Source organism: Hydra vulgaris, chromosome 08 (assembly GCF_038396675.1).
Source record: "Hydra vulgaris chromosome 08, alternate assembly HydraT2T_AEP".
Taxonomy (NCBI): domain Eukaryota; kingdom Metazoa; phylum Cnidaria; class Hydrozoa; order Anthoathecata; family Hydridae; genus Hydra; species Hydra vulgaris.
In genome coordinates this window covers 46422538-46444430 of record NC_088927.1, presented here as the reverse complement: position 1 = coordinate 46444430, position 21893 = coordinate 46422538, and the positions used below count along the sequence as shown (strand labels likewise).

The following is a 21893-nucleotide window of genomic DNA, read 5'->3' as shown; positions in this document are numbered from 1 at the left end:
AAATTTTCAACTTTATAGTATTTGTAGTTATTTAGATATGTACGTAGTTAGTTGCAAAACTTCGGAATAATTTGGTTTCTTTTGAGATAAGCCTACGTTCATTTTTAACGTAAACAAAAACTTCCGAATAATTTGGTTCCTTTTGAGATAAGCCTACGTTCATTTTTAACGTAAATAAAAACTACAGACGAGGTCATAAATATAAGCCGCACAAATAACAATATTGAAAAATTATTCGCAAGCACAACTTCTCTCATCAAGAATCTCCTACAGTTTTTCTTAATTATTATTTTGTTTGAATACAATTTTTATCTTAATTATTTAGTTGCGCGGTATTACATAGGTTATAAGGAACACGTTAAATTTTACACTTTCTAAAGGAAATGCTTGTCCTTTAGAATATGAATACTTTGTTCTTAAAACTTTAAACTTATCTGTCTTATTGTTCGGTAAAATACAAGTAAACGACTTTTTATTTCTTTATTACTTTTATTCTATTAAAATTGTAAAAATAAGAATTAAAATTGTTATAAGTAAGACAGCCATAAATAAATTCATAAACATCAGTTTTTAAATAAACTGTTATAAAGTTATCGTTCATTTTTTTACATGATTAGGTGACAGTTTCACTAAAAAAAAAATTACATAACTAGAGTTTCAATTATTGAGTTCATGTTATATTGTGTTTAATCTTCATTTAAATCGTTTATTCTCTTGCCATGGTTAAGAGCCCTGGTGCTCCATGTGCTTTAATTTCCTTCAAACAAATAAAAATCAAATTTACAAAAACACTGCATTAAATGACACATTTAGCAATAAAAAACACAGCTAAAGAAAATGTTATAAGCAATAAACAAAGTATAAATAAAAAAATAAACTTTACATTAACTTTTTGGCATTATTTCAATATAAATCCAATTAAAAAATAATCAAACCTGTGCTTCTTGGATTAATGCACAACAAGGACAAAAGCAATGATAAATAAGATCACAAATGAAAGAACCCTGTGTTAAATAGGCATCTATTAATCAATCAGTTCAAAAACAAACATTTTTAAATTGTAAATTGTTATAAGCAAATAAATATAACAAAAGAAATTAAGAAAATTTCTTAAAATATAATTATAATATAACTATTGAAATACTTCTATTGTCCCAACCCGGCATATAGTTCAAAAAAGAAGTCATTTGAACGTTGTCTTTTTAGGACTAAAACCCGGTAGGGATACTTTGCGACAAAATGTCATACATACTGCATAATTAAAACAGTTCAAGTGTTAATACTTCGCACTTACGGACAGTTAAATATAGGGCAAAGTCAATAAACGGAACAGTACACAAATATGTTTTAAATCAAATATCTGTACATCTATTAAATCTATTAAATGGTTACAAAATAAATTATGCATTTTTCTCAATTTTGCTGTTTTTTCTTCAGTTTTTTAAATGCAGTTTATTTTTCAATTTTTTTTTTTTTTTTATAATGTTGAAACAATAACTGTTTTTGTTTTAAATTATTTTATTTTGAAAATAGTGATGTGTGAACAAACGCATAATCAGAGTTTGCTGATAAAACAGCGTTATTTGATAATGATGTGATAAAATTGCATTGCGGCAATATCTCCTTAAGATTTAATCTGCAGCACTTTTTTCCGTTTTATAAAATCTTCTAATTATTATACAGTTTCTAAATTTTTGTAAAGATAATCTGCCTGCGTAGCCGAGTGGATAGTACACAGGCTCTTAATGCAATGCTCTTAATGCCGCGGTTCTTGTAAGAATGTGCTACGCGATGGAGATCTTAAGAAAACTATATTTATGTTAATGTAATTTTGTAAAAGATTATTAAAGAGAAGTAAGCGATAATAAAGTTTGTTTTACTTTATCAAATTGGCGACAAAGATAAAAAAAAAAGGGGTTTAGATGAATATTACATTTACCATGGCTATAAAAAATGGCTTAATCTACCAGGCTTTCCACCATTTTCATGTACGGAAGATACGAGTAAGTTATTGTCTAGCTAGAAACGCCACATTAAACGATTCAGGTTACTTTGCGATTCACTCATAGTTACAGATGATAAGCAAAAACTTTTGTTACTTCTTACTTTTATTGGAGATGACACTTCCGAAATTTATGAAAACATTATACCGTAAGATACGCTGATCACATACCAACAAGCTGTCGAAGCTTTTAATAAACACTTCAAACCCCAAGTAAACCCGAGCTATGCAACTTTTATCTTCCGTAAAATGGCTCAACGTACAGATGAAACCACTCAGCAGTTTTTTATTCGATTACACGAACAAGTTCTTAAATACGAGTTTGCCGATAAAGATATAGAAATTAAACAACAAATTGAGCTTAGTACAAACATTTCAAAACTTCGTAAATGCAGTTTTCAAAATCCTAACAAAACTTTACAAGATAAACTACAACAAAAACATTCGAACTAATGGACAATCAAATAGAAGAACTGGAGAATAAACAAAGCAAAGTAAATTCAGTAAAAACAAACTTACCACTAATCAGTAAAGATTCACATGAGATTATAAATACGTCGTTGAAATAAATTTGTTATCGATGCGGAACTGAATTCCCGCACGCTAATGTATGTTTAGCTTTAGGAAAAAATTGCTACTCCTGCGGGAAAATTGGACATTTTGCAACAGTCTGTAGAAGTAAGAAACAAAAAGAACAGAATACAACTACACATCGAGAGAAATACCAAAGAAATGAACAAATCTATACAAAACCAATAAATACAATTTACAAAGACATCAATGAATCCGAAAATAATCGTGCAAAGTTAAATCAAGGAGACTTGTACTCTGTAAATGCTAATAAGATAAATACTGACGCAGTCGAAAACTTCGAGGTAACAAAGGTATACTCGGTTTAATACAATGGAATAAAGCTCTAGTACATACTGAGGTCAATAAGAAACTTTTAAACAAACAAAAAACAATACAAAATAATTGTGGCGACAGTAAACAAAAAATTTGCCATTCCATGCAGAACATTACCAAACTAAACAATACTCTCCTTCTGAACGTTCCAAAACGATTACAACCACTTATAAACTCATACAAAAGTTCGGTTTTTAGCGAGAAAATAGGAAAACTTAATAACTACCAAATTAGGTTGAAAATAAATGAAAGTATACCACCAGTCGCACAAAGAAAAAGGGGCATTCCTTTTGCACTAAGATAAAAAGTTAAAGATGAACTTACAAAGCTTGAAGCAGAAGGAATAATTGAAACGGTAACAACCAAAGCGACACCCTGGATAAATCCAATGGTAATTGTTCCAAAAATGAGGGTAAACTAAGGATTTGCGTAGAAATGCAAGCCGTTAACAAAGCTATTGCATAAATATGCGAGCCGCTAACAATGCTATATAAACGCGTTTCCCGACTCCAAGCCTAGACAATGTTATTATCAATCTTAAAGACTCAGCTGTTTTCTCAAAACTAGATTTAATGAAGACATTTCATCAGCTCGAACATACGCCAGAATCGAGATCAACTACTACTTTTCAATCCAAAACTCAAATTAAATACTTCACAAGACTTAATTTTGGAGTAAATTCTTCGCAGGAGGAACTACAAAACGCTTTATAAGAAGTTTTGAAAGATATAGAAGGAGCTCTTAACATTGCTGACGATGTTTTAATATTCGCCTTAAATGCGGAACAACAAGATTCAATTTTACACAAAGTATTAGAAAGATTCAAACAGAGAGGTTTAACTCTAAAGTTTAAAAAATGCTTATTTGGAAATGAAAAAGAAATTTTTTGGATTTATATTTTCAAAAGAAGGAATGCAACAAATCGTGAAAAACTCGATAATATCAAAAATATGCCTATACCAGAAAACACTAGAGCTCTCCAAAACTTTCTAGGGCTTATTAACTATTTTAAGCGTTTCATTCTACACTACAGTACAATTACTTATCCTTTACGAAACCTTCTTCATAAAGATTCATTAATGGACTGGAACTTTGAGTGCCAGCGTGGGTTCAATAAACTGAAAAACGCTATGGCATCAGACTTTTGTGTTGGGTACTTCAATCCCAAAAGAAACTACAGCCTTCACCGATGCAAGTCTTGTAGGCATATTGGCAATCATTGTACAAAACACGCCAAATAAACAAGACTTTAAACTCATATCTTATAATTCAAAAACGCTGACGCCTGTGCAACAACGCTACTCTTTGCTGGAAAGAGAATGTTTAGCTGTAGTGTACGCCTGCGAACACAACAGGACACACCTGTTAGGACACCCTTTTAAAATGTACAGTGATCACGAAGCTATTGTGAAGGTTTTAAACAACCCAAATGCTACAGTACTACCTCGTATTGAGTGTATGACTTTACGATTAAAGGGATATTCTTTTGATTGGCACTACGTTCAAGGAAAACATAGTATATCTGATTATTCAAGTCGACACCCGGTAGACCCTTGTGACAACGAAAAGCTAGAAAAATATGTCAACTTTACTGCTAAATACGCATGTCCTAAAGCCCTTACACTACTAGATATTCAAAGAGAAACCAAAGCCGATCCTATTCTACGAATTCTTACAGAGTTAGTCGCCACTAATACCTAGTATAAACTAACACATCCGAATTGTCCTCCAGAAATAAGAAAGTTTCAAAAAGAGTTACTTGCTTACCGTAAGATTAGCCAAGAACTTACAGTAAATCAAACATCAGACATTATCCTAAATGCAAATCGAATTATAATTCCACTATCACTTGAGATTACGGTTATACAACTGGCGGATAATAGTCACATGGACTGGAGAAAATCAAAGCACTTTTTAGGCAGAAAGTTTACTTTCCTGGCCTAGACACTAAAGTAGAACAATATATAAAACAATGTGCAATTTGTCAAGCACTTGGTAAACAAAATCCACCAGCCGAACTATTAATAACACCAACACCATCGGAAGTTTGCGACACACTTAGCAAAGATTACCTTGGTCCTTTACCTAACGGATTTTATTTGGTAGTTCTCAAAGACCGAACATCAAAATTTCCGATTTTCAATAATATAAATAAAACATCCGCTGACCTTCTTATTGATTTTCTACAAAAAACGATCGCAGTATATGGAACACCGAAAAAAAATATCAGCAATAATGGACCACCTTTTACTTAATTCAAAATAAAAATGTTTTTTAACAAACTGAATATTGAACATAAACGAATCACGCCGCTTTGGCAGCAAGTTAACTCACAAGCCGAATCATTCATGAAACCACTGATGAAAACAATACGAGCAGCACACATTGAACAAAGAGACTGGAAAAAGCAGTTATACAACTTCCTGTTCTCCTACAGTACCACTCCCCATTGCACCACTCAGATACCATCATCTACACTCATGTTCAATTGCCTTACAGGTTTCACAATACCCTCATTTCAGACAAAGGTTGATACAAAAATTAATGATCAAGCTAAAAAGAGACAAGACAATGCTAAGTTATACAGAAAGAAAAACCACAGTTCAAAATACAACGCAAAAAATCCAAATTTAAATATTGGAGATACAGTACCGATAAAACAAAAAAGATATAACAAAACTACGGCATCGTTTGAGTTTAAACCCTACGCAATTACGGCAAAAAACGGTACAATGATTACTGCCAAATCTCCCGTTGATAACTCGCAAAAAACTCGGAATGCTTCACACATGAAGAAAATACCAATGGATATACAATTCAATGCGACACGAATTAAAGAAGAGGGAGACGAGGAATACTCTCAGAACGAATCAGTTTCACCAGAAAAGGAAATAACAGCTACTATGCCAATGCAACAAAGCCATTATCAAGAACCAAATCCGAAAACATATCCAAACAGAGAAAGACGTCCTAAAGAATTATGGAGGAAATATTAAAACATTCCCAAACCTTAATAGTAACAAATTTTATTTAAAGAAGAAGGAGAAGATGTAAGAATGTGTTCCGCAATGGAGATCTTAAGAAAACTATATTTATGTTAATGTAATTTTGTAAAAGATTTATTATATAGAAGTAAGCGATAATAAAGGTTGTTTTACTTCATCAAAGTTCGATTCCATCTTTTTTTTGTTTGTTTTGTATTTAGTTTTATTTTATTTAAAAAAAAAATACGCTTTTGAAGAAAAAATTTGTTTTAAAAAAAGAAAGTTGTTTTGTTTTGCATTTTAAAAAACAATTTTTCAAATAAAAGCAAGCTGATGATTTGAACTTGAAACGCGGCGACTTTAACTTATTTAAAACAGTAAGGGGTTTTATATTAAAAATAAACTATTTTAATAAATTAACAATTATACAAATAAAAAAAAGTTAAAAATACCTAATATTAAGGTAATAAGAAAAATAAAAGTTTCACATTTAATATACCACGCCCCCGTTTAACATTCTAATCTGAGTATTTTATCGAAAGAATCAACTCGGACACTTTAAACTAATAACACACGAGGCTTTTAAGGTAAGTCTTTTGTATTTACTAGGCATCTGCGTATTGTTATCGAAATATCGAAACTAACCGATATTTTTTACGATAATGGGTTTCGATATGAATTGCTATGACCCGATATATTTCCGATAAAATATCGTTTGGGTTTCGATATGCACAATATCAGTATCGCTTTTAGCGATAAATATCGCATAATTTATCGCTAAAAAAAGTATAACGATATTTTTTGAGTTTCGATATGGTTCGATACGTTCTGTTAAATTATCGTTTCGTTTCGATATTTTACAATATTTTGTATTAGATACAACTAAACGTTAAGTTATAATGCAATATATTTTCTCAATTTATTGATTAAAATATTGATAAAAATTAATAATCGCCTAATGTTGAATGCCATTTTTTAGATTAAATTGTTAAAAACGGCTCAGGCGGTTAGGACAATAGTCCAACTGTTTAGTTTTTTAAATAAAAACATACGGTGGTGTGATCTAACAAAGTTCTATGCTTTAAGAAAGTCCTAATTTAAGAAATGACAAATTTCGTATATATAGGGGAGAGTGGGGTATTGGCGAACACCTAAGCGGGAATGCGAATTAAAGACACCAGTTATACAAAATTGATCATATTTATTGCTTATCAATTAGTTTAACTATTCAGTCACAAACTCTCAAAAGCAATTTTTAAAAATCTTATTATAAAAATAAAAATTTAAGGCAAAAATAAAACTCTTGGTGTTCGGAATTACCCTACCTACGTGGGGTAATTCCGAACACATCGGGGGGGCAATCACAAACACTGTTGCGTAATAATGAATAAAATGCTAATTGGAATAACTAAGTCTAAAAATTATATTATGCAACAACAACAACAAAATAGGAGTGGCTTTATTGCCATAGAAGCTCCAACAGAGTGTTACTCAAGAAAAAAGTTGCATAAAATTATCAGAAAAAGTTAAAATCAAATCATAATAAACAACATCCGCAGCTTCATTACACTACTGCACGTCTGGAACTGAGCATAGTATCCCTTCTCAGCAGGTAAAAAAAAATTGTCGAATTTATTTTTTTACAATGCTGTTTTGACCATGTTCGGAGTTACCCCGCGTTCGCCATTACCCCACTCTCCCCTAAAAGAAACATTTGTGTAAAATAATTTTGTTGTTTTAACTTGATATATATGGGGTCATGATGATTTCCTAATTATATTGATGTTTTAACCGTTTGTGGGTAAATCAATTTTTAATTGCAACAATTGTAGTTGTTTTTTATGTAAATCACGTGAGAATTGAATCAAGTTACTATTCTCAAATCATTCTTTAAGCGATCATCAAATATTAAAATATTTCCCATGCTCTATTTTTTATCAAACCATGTTATATACTGATCGTTTAAATGCCTTATATCCCCTAAATCACTACCAAAAAAATCTATTTTATTTTTTCAAATATTTATTTTTCAAACAAATTTGAATGATAAATAAATGTCATAGTTATGGAGTTTTGAAGATTATTGTTATTATTATCAAATATATATATATATATATATATATATATATATATATATATATATATATATATATATATATATATATATATATATATATATATATATATTTTAATAATTTTGATAGTTGTTTGCAACAACTATCAAAATTATTACTTTGGCAATTTTAAGTTGATCTGGGAAAACACCTTGGCTAACGCAAGACGAAAAGATTTTAAATAGAATATTGTATGAATTTATATAAACGTTTCCGTTGATACTGTCGAATCCTATTGCATTATTTGGTTTAATCCTTTTGAAAGCAGCTTCAAATTCCTTATAGGATATTTCAATGCAATTAACATTTGTTGTTTTTTGAGGTAAAAATTCAAAAGAATGACCAGTATGTGGAATAGTTTTTGCTAAGTTAGGCCCTGCTAAAATAAAATGCTTATTTAATTCAACTGCAATATCGCTTGAAGCATATAAAATTTTATCATTAACTTTAATACCGTTAGGCAAAGCGCCTGATTTAGTTTCATCTTTACCAGTGATTTCTCTTAAAACTTACCAAGTGCATTTTAAGTTTTTTTTTTTTTTCTTCAAGTAAGTCAAGATTATTTTTTTTTTAAATTTTTTTTTTGTTTTTTGAACTCTCTAGCATAATTTTTGTAAATAGTTTTATTTTCAACTGATTTAGATTTCATGTACTTAATATATAATTTTTGTCTAATTGTGGAGGATTTTCTTAGTACATCGGTTATCCATGGGGATGTTATTTTTTTAAGCTTTTGGTTTATTTCAATTTTAGGAAAGTTTGCGCCATAAATATCATAGAATGTTTTAAGAAAATTGCTATAAGCTAAGTTGGCGTCCTGAAAATGATAAATATGAAGCATTGATAATTGGTCAGTAAATGATGCTAAATTTGCTTTGCTATAAATGCATTTACAAAAGCTATTTTTTTTTATCTGGTGTAAATTTAGTATCTGTATTTATGGAGAAAAATATCGGAAATGATCTATGATATCGCATTTAATGATTCCTTTTTTAAGAGAAACGCTCCGTTTTTAAATAAGTCATTGTAAAACTCTTTAATGTTGTATTTGACGTGATACTGTAAACAATCAAAATTAAAATCACCAATTAAATAGTTTAATTTCTTTTCGTGGTTACTTTTTTTAAAAATAACTTTTTTTTGCTTTTAGTTACGGTTTCAATTACGGTTCTATTGAACCAAAATTTACTAGCTAATTGTAATAAAAACTTTTTTAAAAACTCTCTGGGAAAAAGTTATTGAATACTCTTTAAATAACTTAGATAATTTAATTATAAGGCTCTTAAAATAAATTTTTTTTTATAAGGAAAGATGTTAAATTTCAGATTGAATTGGTATTAAAATTGTTATTAAACAACATTTTGAAGAATGCCAAGGCCAAGGACCGAAATTTGGAATCACTTTGATGAAGAGGTCAGTACTACACCTGATGAAGAGCGACTTGTTACTGAAAAATGCAAGTATTGTTTTGCAATTTGCAAGTTGACGGACAGAAACACATCTGGCATGAAATCACATTTGACAAGGAAGCATCCTGTTCAGTTTGCAGCACTGGAGAAAAAGTGCCATGTTCCTTTTGATATGTTAGAACAGGTGCAGTTTAGTTTAGAAACGTTTTTACTTTTTTAATTAGTTATTATTACTATTTCAATACCAAGATTTAACAAGATTTAACAATAAATATCAATAAATGCTGATAAATGTTTCAATATTAGGTATTTTAACAGGTTTCATATTAATTTTTAGACCTACAATGAAGACGAGGTTTGTGAGCATTGTATTGGGCAGTAAAGTTAAACAAGGAAGACTTTCCTGACCATCAGCAGAAAGGGTCCAAAACCTAAAGCATTGTGTCAAATACAAGCCCAAAACCGTGAACAGTTTAGAGGAGACATTGAAGTTGTCAAGTTTTCGGCCCGATTAAATTTGCCATTCTCTTTGGTTGAACATGAAGCCTCTAAAGATTTTGTTCACTACTGGAACCCAAAAATAAATGTGAAGGCTGCAACAACATACTCCCGGTTCAAGTATGCAAAATTTAATTGTTTTAAATAAACTTTATTTTGGGGTGGGGGGGGGGGTCAATTCAATGGGAGTTCCAAGAGAACTTAACTTTTTAAAAAGCTACTTTTTTAAGAACAATCCACACCATTTTTTTTTTGGTTTTCTTAGTACGTAACCAAATTGATATGTAACGAGAAATACCAATAATAACTAATTTTTTATTTCAATTTTAGGTTGCCGTTGTTGTACAAAAATGTTGTACAAAAATCTGTGTGGATGACATTCTAAAGGAGGAATTGCCAAAGACAACTGAATTTCCAATCTCAACTGACCTCTGGCAAAGCAGAAACAATGATGCATACCAAGACAGTACATTGCACTATTTGAGTGAAGACTTCCGGTTAAAGATGTTTGTTATTGGAGTTTTTCCGTTTTCCAGACAACATACAGCTGAAACCATTGCTCTTCATCTGAATAAATATGTTTTAGTATTTTATTTTTAATAGGTTTAAATTTCTTTAAATTAAGTTAACCGTTTGAATTATTTAGATATTTTTGTAAACGTTTAGATTATTTAGAATTTTTGTAACTTTTTGTTACAAAAAAGCAAAACCTGCCATTTAGTTTAAAATTAATGGCGCAAATTAATACTTTTAATTATACCTAAAATAACAACAAAAGTATTAGTTTGTATTTTAAAATATCAAAAAGCAAATAACTAATTTTACTTTGCTTTTCAGGAATGTCTCAGAGTTGGCCGGAAAGAATGGAGTTTCGTTCGTTGTGTGTGTCCATGATTCAGCCGCTAATATGAAGGCGGCAATTATCAAGTGCAATTTTGTAGATGCATCTCTTTTGTGTGCTGATCATCTTTTGAATTTGACAGTTTAAGCAACTGTTAAAGAAACAAAAAGTTTTGACAGTTTGGATCTTCACGAAGCAATCCAAAGAGCAACTGAAATTAAGTTCAAGATGCCACAAGTCATCTTTGTCTGAGCGAAGAATTATAAAAGAGGTAACTAGTTTTTAGTTTAACATTCTTTTTAGCTTTTATAGCAATTTAGTTTACAGTTTAATACAATACAAGCGCAATATAAACTTCTCAGTACACTTTGTGTGACAAAATTTTTCTAATGATAGCTATCATTAAAAACTGATAAAACGTTAATACTTAAAAAGTAAAAACATATAACATAGTTAATATCAGTTTTTAATAATAGCAAACAGTACTAATCACCTTTTATGTTATGTTTCCTATAATTATTTTTTAATTTTTAGCTAAAGCTGTTGCTTGATGACAGTGATGTCGTTGGCAAGGATAAGTTGAAATTTGTGATAATCATCACTCCCGTGAAAACATGCTTGAATTCAACTTTTATGATGTTGGAAAGCATTGTAAAAATGCGTCGTATCCTCAGCTCTTTTAAAGACATTCCTGGAAAAGATGACACCAAACTAGATCCAGTCATTCCTTCAGAAGATGAGTTCAATCTTTATGATAAAATTTTGCCTAGTCTGAGGAGAGTTGCTGAGATTTCAGAATGTTTGTCTGCTGAAAAAGAAGTAAGCATTCACCTCGTTATCTCAAACATTTACACACTGAGGCACAAATACCTGGATTTGATCAAGGCTGGTGGGGCATCACCAACAGCACAAACGTTTCACTAAAAATTGGTGGAAAACTTGTATGTTCGTTTTCCGGACACTGGTTGTCAAAACCTTTTTTACTCTGTTGCCAACTTGCTTAACCCCTCGTACAAGGGAAGGGCTTTGAAAGACTGGATGGATTTAATGAAGCCTATGAGACACTGATTACTCAATCCAATGCTTATCAGGAATGGATTGCTGCAACAAGATTATACAGAACGGATACATTCTGAAATCCAAGGTCATGTTTCAGAAGATGATTCTTTCTATGATGTTGGAATGCGAGAAGCTGCTGCACTTGTGACTTCCTATTCTGATCCAGTTCCACCTGCAAAGTCGGACATTGTCACTGGGTTGTTGGTGTGGACGTGCTCAAAGTGTGGAGAGCAAATATGTAAAATTTCCTCTCAAGTCAGGGACTTTCTACTTCAACTCTTACATCAGCAGTTGAAATGGATGACTAACTTAAATTGCTTTATTCCCTAAGTGGCGTCATTGGTCTATTTCATTGCTTCGAGTTTATAAAATTTGCTATATAGTGATTTAGTGATTTCAATAAACCTTGCCTTTGAGATTAGATTTTAACATTTTTCTTATATTAAGTCACAAGCACAAACCTTACCATGTTAAACATGTCAAACCAATAATTTATCAAGTAAAATATTCTTATTTCTTGTTTTTATTTGTTTTTTGCTTCAGCTTAAGTCTTAAATAAATTAAAAAATCAAAGTTACAAATAAAGTTTTGTTTATTTCTTTTTTTACACCAAATAGTGCACTTTTCAGTAATTTTATCAAGGATGCGGAGTCTCAAAAAGGACTCCGGATTTGAAAGTCACAAAAAGATTACTTTATCCTAGTTTTTGGTATCCAGGAGCCCTAATAAAAATAAATGAGTTTATGGACTACTAATAGAAAAAAAATCAAGACTTTTAAGTTAGAGGAACAATCGTTTTTTGAGTCCGGAGTCCTTAGGTATAATGGCGGCAAGGACTCCGGGACTCCAGGACTCCTGGCTTAAAAACAATAAGTTTCAAGTCATTAGATCTCGTGAGCTTTTTTCTTATAGCAGATCATAAGTCAACAATCATGTTTAGAGCTTCTGGACCCTACAGATTTGGAAAAAATAGAGATATAAAGCCGGAGTCCTTTTGGGACTCCGCATCCCTGAATTTTATTAAAGTTATTTAGGTTTTTAAAAAAATTATTTTTTTAGTTGGAAAAAGTAATATCGTAATGAACCGATAAGTATCGTTAACGTTTGAGTTACGGTATGAGTTACGGTATGAAATACGATGTTTATGGTAATTGAACGATAAATATCGTAATAAATCGATAAATACCGAAACTTTATCGTGCAAATTTTTTGGTTACGATATTATCATAATATAAAAAAACTTACGATACGCACATTCAGATATCTTATCGTATCGTATCGTAACAAAAAAAGTTTCGAGAGTTTGAAAAGTTAAATAGTGTTTACTATTTAACTTTTCAAAAAAAAACATCAGCAACAAGTACATTAATATATTTTGTTATTTATTTTTTGTATATTATGAATACTTTTTGTATATTTATGTTTATTTTGTTTTGTTATTGTTTGTAAATAAATTTATTTCCAATCAATGTCGTGTTTCCAATACATGTTGTGTATTTTTTCCTTATTTAAACTTGATTAACTTTTAGATAAATTAGATGACATGTTTGTTTAACAGACATGCAATTGAAAACTATTGTATATTGTTATGTTTTCTTAATTTGGTAATAAATGTGTGAATAAAAATATTTTTTAATTTACAAAGTTATTAGGCATTTTTTTGAAACCGCAATCCATAATGATTTTTATTTTATCTATGTGAACGAAAGTCTATGCAAATATCTCACATATAAAAAAAACTTCAAGTTATGTAAATTATTAAAAATCATACCAAATTTTACGGATTTACTTTTACTTAAAAAATTCATTGCGGCATTATCTCCTTAGTTTTGATTTATAGCATTTACATGTTTTATGTTTTATAGAGTTTAATTAGTCTTTTGTTTATTAAACTGTTAAAAAATGATATAGCATGCCATAGTGGTTGAAGTGTTTCGCGTGGATAAAAGATTACTACATCTGTCCAACAACATCTGTAGAGTAGTCCAAGATCATCTGTATTTTTTTTTTACACTAATAACATCCGTCCAATAACATCGGAAAACTCTACAACCCCTAACAACATCTTTAGAAAGATGTAACTACATCTGGTAATATTTCTCCAAGTCCTATAATATCTTGAAGAATTTTCTCCAGATTACTTACATCTGAAAAAATTTCTATATTTAATGATATCTGATTAAAATATTGCATTATTAGTTAATTTATCTTAAAAACAACTTTATTTTAAAATCTGCAGATGTAGTTGCACAGATGTTATTACATTTTGATAAATTAAAAGATGTAACTACATCTGTAGAATCCACAAATGCTGTTGCACAGATGTTGTTAGACATCAATGAAATTTCAGATGTTGTTGGACAGATGTTATTAGACATGGCAAAAACTGATGTTGTTACCCTGACCGCTTCGCGTGGGCTCAAATCCTTTTGCTTACCCACTGATTTTTTTTTTTAATCTTTTCCAATTTTCTAGAATACAAATATTGTGAAATATTTTTAAAGATCTATAGATATTATGTTTATAATATATATAAAGATATTATATACTATAAAAAACGAAGCAGAGAGAGTTTTTTAAAAATCTTTTAAAATTTTCAAAAAACATTAAAAAGTATTTAAAAATTTCTAAAAACAAGAAAACACTGTTGAAAATTTGTTGCGCAAAATCATGTTATTAATGTGCTTAAGGGGGAAATCCTCTCTAAATTTACCCAAATTTTATAAAAAATATTTTTATTTATTTATGCATTTTAATGTATGCAGAATTCAAAATTATTTGTATATTTACTGATTTTAACTATTAAATCCTTAAAGTTAAGCATTTTTTTAAGGTACCTTAAAATTTATACTATAGCAACGCCCATAGCAACGGTGTAGAACCTCATTAAAAATTCTTATTAGTTATGTGTATTTCTGAATAGCTGCAGTAAAATGCTTGGTTTGGCTTCTTTACTTATCCAGCGAGCGAAAAAGTCTGGTTTATCAAGTCAGATTAAGTTTTCTGTTATACTGAAGCTTTTAAAGTTGACAATTTTCTTAATTTTTAAAAAAATGGGTAAAGCGTGTAGAATAAAATCAAGAACAATAATTAAAAAAAGGAGGAGAAGTTTCTTAGGGAAGAAATTTAACAGTCTTGACAAAGAAAATATTGAAATGGAGTTAAATGATAATCCTTCTGTAACAATTTTGATTGATTCAAATAATAAAACTGTCAATAATAACTCTGTAAATAACGAATCTGGATTAAATTTATTTTCTACATCTGTATCTGCGAAGAAGGTAAAGCCAATTGAATGTTCCAGAGCTTTTACAAGAATGAAAATATCTGGATATAGGATTATAGATTGCTCTATATTATCTGATATATTTAGTGCTTTAGCATGCCCTCAATGTGGCGAGTGTTCATCCTTGTCATTGTCCGAAAAAATGCAAGACAAAAAAGGACTTGCCTCAAAGTTACTTATCAAGTGCTTTAACTGCAAATATAAAAATGAGTTTTATACTTCAAAACAATGTAACAGAGGATATGATATTAATTGTAGAACAGTATACGCAATGCGTGCTCTTGGACAGGGACATTCTGGTATAAAAATATTCACCACTTTAATGAATATGCCACAACCAATGACTCAAAATAATTATGATAAGTTAGCTGTGAAAATAGGTGCTGTCACATAAAAAGTTGCTGAAGATACCATGTTTGATGCAGAAGCAGAATTGCGTAACATGTTGCTAATGATGAAGTTTTTGATATTGGTGTATCGTGTGATGGTACTTGGCAGAGAAGAGGCTTTTCATCATTAAACGGTGTCTTTTCTGTATTATCAATGGACACTGGAAAGGTTTTGGATGTCGAACCAATGTGCAGGTTTTGCAAAGGATGCTTTTTAAAGAAAGATCTTTTAAAAACAAACCTACAGCCTATGCCCAATGGAGGAACTCTCACATTTGTAAAAACAATTACAAAGGATCTGCAAGCGGTATGGAGACCACTGGTGCAAAATGTTGATAAAGCAAATAAAAACAACACTTACAACACTTACTGGGTCCAGGTCTTCCAATGAACATAATTTTGAAAATTAGACTTATTTTTGAGGAAATAATGAATCTTAGGAAATAATGAATTTTTTTAGTTCTGAATCTTAGCAAAGATTCAGAACTAAAAAAATGTTTACATGGGGAAACTTAAAACACAAATGAATCGTTCAACCGTATGATTGGGACCAATTACCAAAGACCAGATATGTGTCACTCGATAATTTGAAATTTGGGGTATACGATGTGGTAGCAAATTTTAATATTGGTATGAAAGCTTCAGTGTTAGTTTTTGAACAATTAAATATGTTACCAGGTGCTTTCATGGTTAAAGGTTCCAATAAAATAAACAATAAAAGAATAAAACAATCTAATTATAGAATGAATGAAAAGAATAAGTTGAGGCGACAGTTAAGTAGAGCAAAAAAATTTTTTAAAAATGACAATGATTTGGAAAAAGAGGGTATAACTTATGAACCAGGAGGATTTTAAATACTGTTTTTTAGATTTAATGAGGTTAATGATTGCTTTTTTATACATTTTTTGGTTTTATTTAATAGTAAGTATTTATAACGCTGGCCAACATTGCTCGCCAACCATTCAAGAGTTGTTTCTAAAATTTTCAGTGGTTGTTTATTAACTGGTATAGAGTGTTTTAAGTTGAACAGTTTTTTTTTTTTTTTTTTTTTTTACACCTGCTGTTTATGCTGTTTTAGTACCATATTATTGAATATTGGACTTTGACTTCAAAATACCTAATTTTATATTTGTAAAAAAAAGTTTTGTTCTACTTAAAACATCTTCTACTCTATATAAACACCATATAAAAATTTCAATTTGGGTTATTTTGCTCCCTGCCCACAATATTGGCCGGCGTGAAACCTGTTTTTGCTGTTTTTTGGTAATTTTTTATGGTTTCCATAGCAACATGTTACCATTTTATTTTTTTATACTTTTTTCTTATTTTTTTATATATGCTATTGATCTGACAAATTTTTTTTTTCTAAAAATTGATTTTAAAATTAGAGGGGGTTTCTCCCTTAAGTAATTAGTTAAATCTACGCATTAAAGAGACAACTTTTTTTCTTATTGAAATAGATTCTTCATGAAAACTTTTCTTCAAAATTTTCAAAATTTTCAAAATTTTCTTCAAAGTTAACGGGGCAATAGTCTTAATAAACTGCGGCTGGTCTGAAAAAGAAATTAGTAGAAACTTATTAAAGAAAAAAATAACCAAGGTCTGTCCCCGTTTTTGTAGTTGTTGTTGCTGTTTTGCTATTTTATAGAAGTTTACAATAAGAAGTTGTAAAGTATAGAACATTAATTCTTAACTCAAAACAAAAGTTTTTATACTTTACTCCCTTTTAAAATATATTTAAATAAAGCGAAATTATTATAGTGGTCGGTGTGGAATAGACTTGTCATGACCAGCATTATACAAGTCATGGTAGGTCCGTTATTCCACGTATCTAAGTCTATTTCCTCATGTTTTTTGAAACTTTATAGCGATAATAACTATTTAACGCATTTCAAGCGGGTATTCTAAACAACACTTATACAGGTATTACATTTTTATATGCGCGTTTGTTCATTCTTATATGCGAATTTATTCATTCTTATATGCGTGTTTATTCATTCTTATATGCGTGTTTAGTCATTCTTATACTCAACGCCGTTAATGCATGTACTGGAAAATACACGAGTTTTGCGTTTTTATAAAAGGTTCACTACATTTTTTTAGCCCAAATAATTTTTTTCTTTTTTAATTAATTTTTTTCTCCTAGCGCTTTAGTTTGTCTAAAATCAAACAAAGTTAAATTTTTTTTTAAATTACTTAAGTTTAGACATAAAATTTTGCTTTATAGTTTATGAGCCATATTTTGGTATAAAATGGTGCTGCTCTCAATGAAGATAAAACATTAAGTTGAGAAAACAACTTTTTCAAACGAGTTTTAAGTTATGTGTTTAATTTCTAACCAGTGATAGTCTGCAAACATATTAAAGGTCGAAAAAAATTAGTTATTTCAAGTTTAAAATCTGTTTTTTCCATTTTATATGAAAGTTTTAATTAATGTGAGTGTGAAGAACACACAAATTGACATACGACTAGTTAGACTTTTAAAGTTAAAACTTTTAAGGTTTATTTAAAAGTCTAAGCTCAAAATTTAAACATTACTGTGATGTGAACCACCCCTGTTTTATAATGCCATAAAACTATTCAACTAAAATTCCGCTCTTTAAATTACCATAGATTAATATATATATTTTATTTGAATATATATATTTTTTTTATTTTTTTGTAGAAAATATGTATACATATTTTCTTACTCCATCGCAAAAGATATGTTGAATTTTAAACAATATAAATAGATATTTTTTAAACTTAACATATCTTTTAGAACTTAACATATATTGTTTAAAAAACAAATGTTGCAGACCGGAAAAAAAATATGTTTGTTATCACTGAAAACAAACAAGACAAAAAAGTTTGAGAACATGCATTAAAGGTGAGTTTCCACTCATCCGTTTTTCTACGAGAACGGGAAAGGAAACGGAAAAATGATCACGTGAGCATGCGCAGTTTTTCTTTGGACAAATAAAAACTTTTATTACGCACGCTCACGCGATAATTTTTCCCTTTCCTTTCCTTTTCCCGTTTAAAAACGGATGAGTGGAAACTTTTCTTAACGGCGTTGAGTATGCGCGTTTACAAATATCATCCATTTTTATCAAAAATTCAGAACCACAAAATATATTATTAACTTTAAATACATGTAATTACGTTGCGTAATTTACCTTCACGAATACCGCATTATTACAAATACATTAATGTTAATGTTAAGATTTCACAACAATATAAAGTTATATAAGAGATTTTATGAGTAGTTGAGTCGGATATAAACTCGCCTATAAGAAAAAATAAATACGCATATAAAAATGAATAAATGCGCATATTAGAATGAATAAACGCGCATATAAAAATGTTTTAAGTTTTTAATGGTTAATTATGACTGTGAGTCTGGGAATAAAAATTGGAACATCTTTACTTTTACCCAAACGTAGAAAGGAAATTATAGACATGAAAAAACGAGTGGCAATTCTACAAATAAAATGAGGGGAGGGGGAGGGCGAGTATTCCTCAAACAGTACCAACTGGTTCCTTAAAAAAAAAAAGATCATTAAACAAAGTTTACACGACTTAATTGTGTCAAAAACCTGACTAAATTCATAAAAAGCCTAACTATAACTTGAAAATCACATTCTTTAAGGGTTGAAGGGGGGTTTGAAGGGTTGAACACCCCCGCCACACAAACCCTCTAAAAAAAACTGACATAAACATTTACATAGCGCATTTCTATTAAAAAAAAGATTATCGATTATATTGCTTTAACACGCGTTATGACTTCTTAAGAAAAAAATCGTGTTACGACTTCACCTAAATATTGTAATACAAAATTATGTAAATATGTATTTTATAATTACATAAGCTTGTATTTTCGACTATTAAACACACTTTTAATTTAGTCATTTGAGAAGACTAGATTAGCCGTTAATAGTTTTATTTTGTAAGTTTTCTTTTATTGTCACTTTTATTTCTATATACTGAACTCTGATAGAATATATTTTTCTTAAAGATAATAAAAGCAATAACAAATCAACAAAAAACTGTACATAACTAATGCTCAGGTCATGATTTTAGTAATAAGTTTAGGAAATCTTTATAAAACAGTGTTATTTTAAATGTTATAAATACTTTTTAAATAAATTTATAATTTTATATATATATATATATATATATATATATATATATATATATATATATATATATATATATATATATATATATATATATATATATATATGTATATATATATATATATATATATATATATATATATATATATATATATATATATATATATATATATATATATATATACGGATAGGCAAATGGGTATTTGAACGGATAGCAAAATAAACAAACAATGCATGTACAAGGACCATTGATGTGTTGGATGCTTTTTTAGGTAAAAGGATTACTGAAATATTATTAAACATTATTTAAAAATTTAAAAAGAGTAAACGTGACTATCGCATATTTAAAACGTGACCAAAGGTAAAATTTAAAATTGTGCAAAACTTGTTGATGATTATTAAAAAATACTTACATCGCCCACAAGCACTAATATCACATGGTTAAAAATTTAACATATGTTGATTCATCAAAGTTATAAAATTGTAACAATACTCACATTAATACCATACTTTTCACGAATTTTTCCTCTAGTCATTCCATCAGTAATAAAATTAACGCACGTCAGTGAAAGGCAACCATACAAAAGGCAATTTCCCCCAGCAAACTCGGCGTTCTTACCTGCTGTCAAGCAGGGTAAAAAAAATGTTGTTAAACAAATGCTTATATCTCCACAGCAGCCACATATTGAGTTAGAAAATTCAGGCATCGTTTTCTAAAAAACATATCACGAAAAAATAAAAACTGTATTTTGCAAAAGTAGACAAAACCCTGCAAGGTAAACAGAGTCAAATATTCATTATTAGAGTCTAAAACTATATTTTCCTTAACTTGGTGCTACAAAAATGTTTTAAAGAACAAAATTCCAGAGTAAAAAATTGTTTAAAAAACGTTTATAAAAGTCTTTCAGACGCCTTTTAATTTTTTTTCATTTTTAAAAACAAATACATGACTTGAATTTTTATAAGTAAATTCAACATCATAAAAGTTAACTTTCAAACTTTTAATTTTATCTGAAAAACATAAAAAATATAATAAAAGATGTTAAAAATATAAAACGAAAAAAATATATTAAAAAAACCTACAAATTACCAAATAAAAAAAATCTTTTTTGTTCAGTTTTTTTAAATTCTGTAAATTATGATTTATGCCTTTTTAATTATTTTCTTTTTCTTTTACCTATTGTTATTATTTATTTTTTATACCTTATTAGCTTTTTTTTATTAATCTTTTTAGAGGATGAATAGGTAATAAAAAGTACATTTTAATACTTGCTATAATACTTTACCTTTTACCAGTAAAAAATGAAATTTTAAAAAATCAAGATGAGTATCAATCTGTCAGTTCAAAGTGCAACAAAAGCTGCAATCAAAAAGCCGACGTATATACATTAAAAAAGTAATATAACTGCGTAAACAATGATGTCAATATGCGGTATTTAGTTTATTCAAAAAAAGTCTTAAAATTGCTTTGTGGTTTTTTTGTTGTTGTTTTAAATAGTTTTATTGCAGAATATTCTTGGTTGATGCTTCGCTCTATTCTTGGTTGATGCTTCGCTCTTCGCTTTGTTTGTTTGTACCTTAAAAAGTCCGACAGTTGTGCCAAACATCCATAGTGAAACATTTGCTTAATACTGATTATCTTTAACTTTGTTTTCTTGCTCGTAACAGACTTTTTATAATTTTATATGGTTAGGCGACATGCTTTGTAAATCTTATACGTTACATGGTTTAAAATTAAAACTATTATTAGGCATAGGCGTTTGATTTTTTCTTCCGGTAAATCTGTTCGGTAAATCCGTTCGGTAAATCCGTCCGTTACCGTTAACGTCCGTTACGTTAAAAAATTTTAACGGACGGTAATAACGAAAAATTTCCGTTTAAATTTTTTAACGGACCGATATTTTTTCGTTAATTTCCGTTGATTATGTTAATTTCCCTTAATTTCATTGGTTTTAGGGATCATCCATAAAGTACGTACGCTTTTTTTTCGTCCACCGCCCTCTCCCCGCATTTTGCAATACGCTTTTTTGAGTACCCGCCACCTTCCTATAAGTACCTATCGCTTTTAGCCTATTTATCTAATATTTTAGGATATTTTTTTAAATTTAGTGTCTCCTTTCTGTTATAATCAACCCACTGCCCTCCAATCTCATATATGCCATATGCAGACCCCTCTTCCTCTTCGAGCGTACTACACTATGGGCGATCCCTTGAATTAAAATTTTTTTTTAAGTTGTTTATAAAAAAGTCTTATTTAATCGACGTTTTGTTGAATGAACCTCAAGGA

At 29.5% G+C, this 21893-nt stretch overlaps 1 protein-coding gene across 1 annotated transcript; it reads right to left on the bottom strand.

Moving 5' to 3' along the window:
- Positions 1 to 656: 656 nt before the first annotated feature.
- Positions 657 to 20954, bottom strand: LOC124817804 (uncharacterized). Its single transcript, XM_065804376.1, has 4 exons — positions 20893 to 20954; positions 20104 to 20319; positions 936 to 1004; positions 657 to 757 (listed from the first exon to the last, which is right to left on the bottom strand). Exons 2-4 carry the CDS (start codon positions 20311 to 20313, stop codon positions 707 to 709), a joined length of 330 nt encoding a protein of 109 aa, XP_065660448.1. The 5' UTR covers positions 20314 to 20319; positions 20893 to 20954; the 3' UTR covers positions 657 to 706.
- Positions 20955 to 21893: the final 939 nt, after the last annotated feature.

Excerpts from the sequence above, each read along its gene's own strand:
- LOC124817804 (XM_065804376.1), bottom strand. The coding sequence starts at position 20,313 with ATGCCTGAATTTTCTAACTCAATATGTGGCTGCTGTGGAGATATAAGC. Across the intron at positions 1,005-20,103 it reads GTGAAAAGTATGGTATTAAT|GGTTCTTTCATTTGTGATCT; the intron begins GTGAGTATTGTT and ends TATTTAACACAG. Across the intron at positions 758-935 it reads CATTAATCCAAGAAGCACAG|GAAATTAAAGCACATGGAGC; the intron begins GTTTGATTATTT and ends ATTTGTTTGAAG.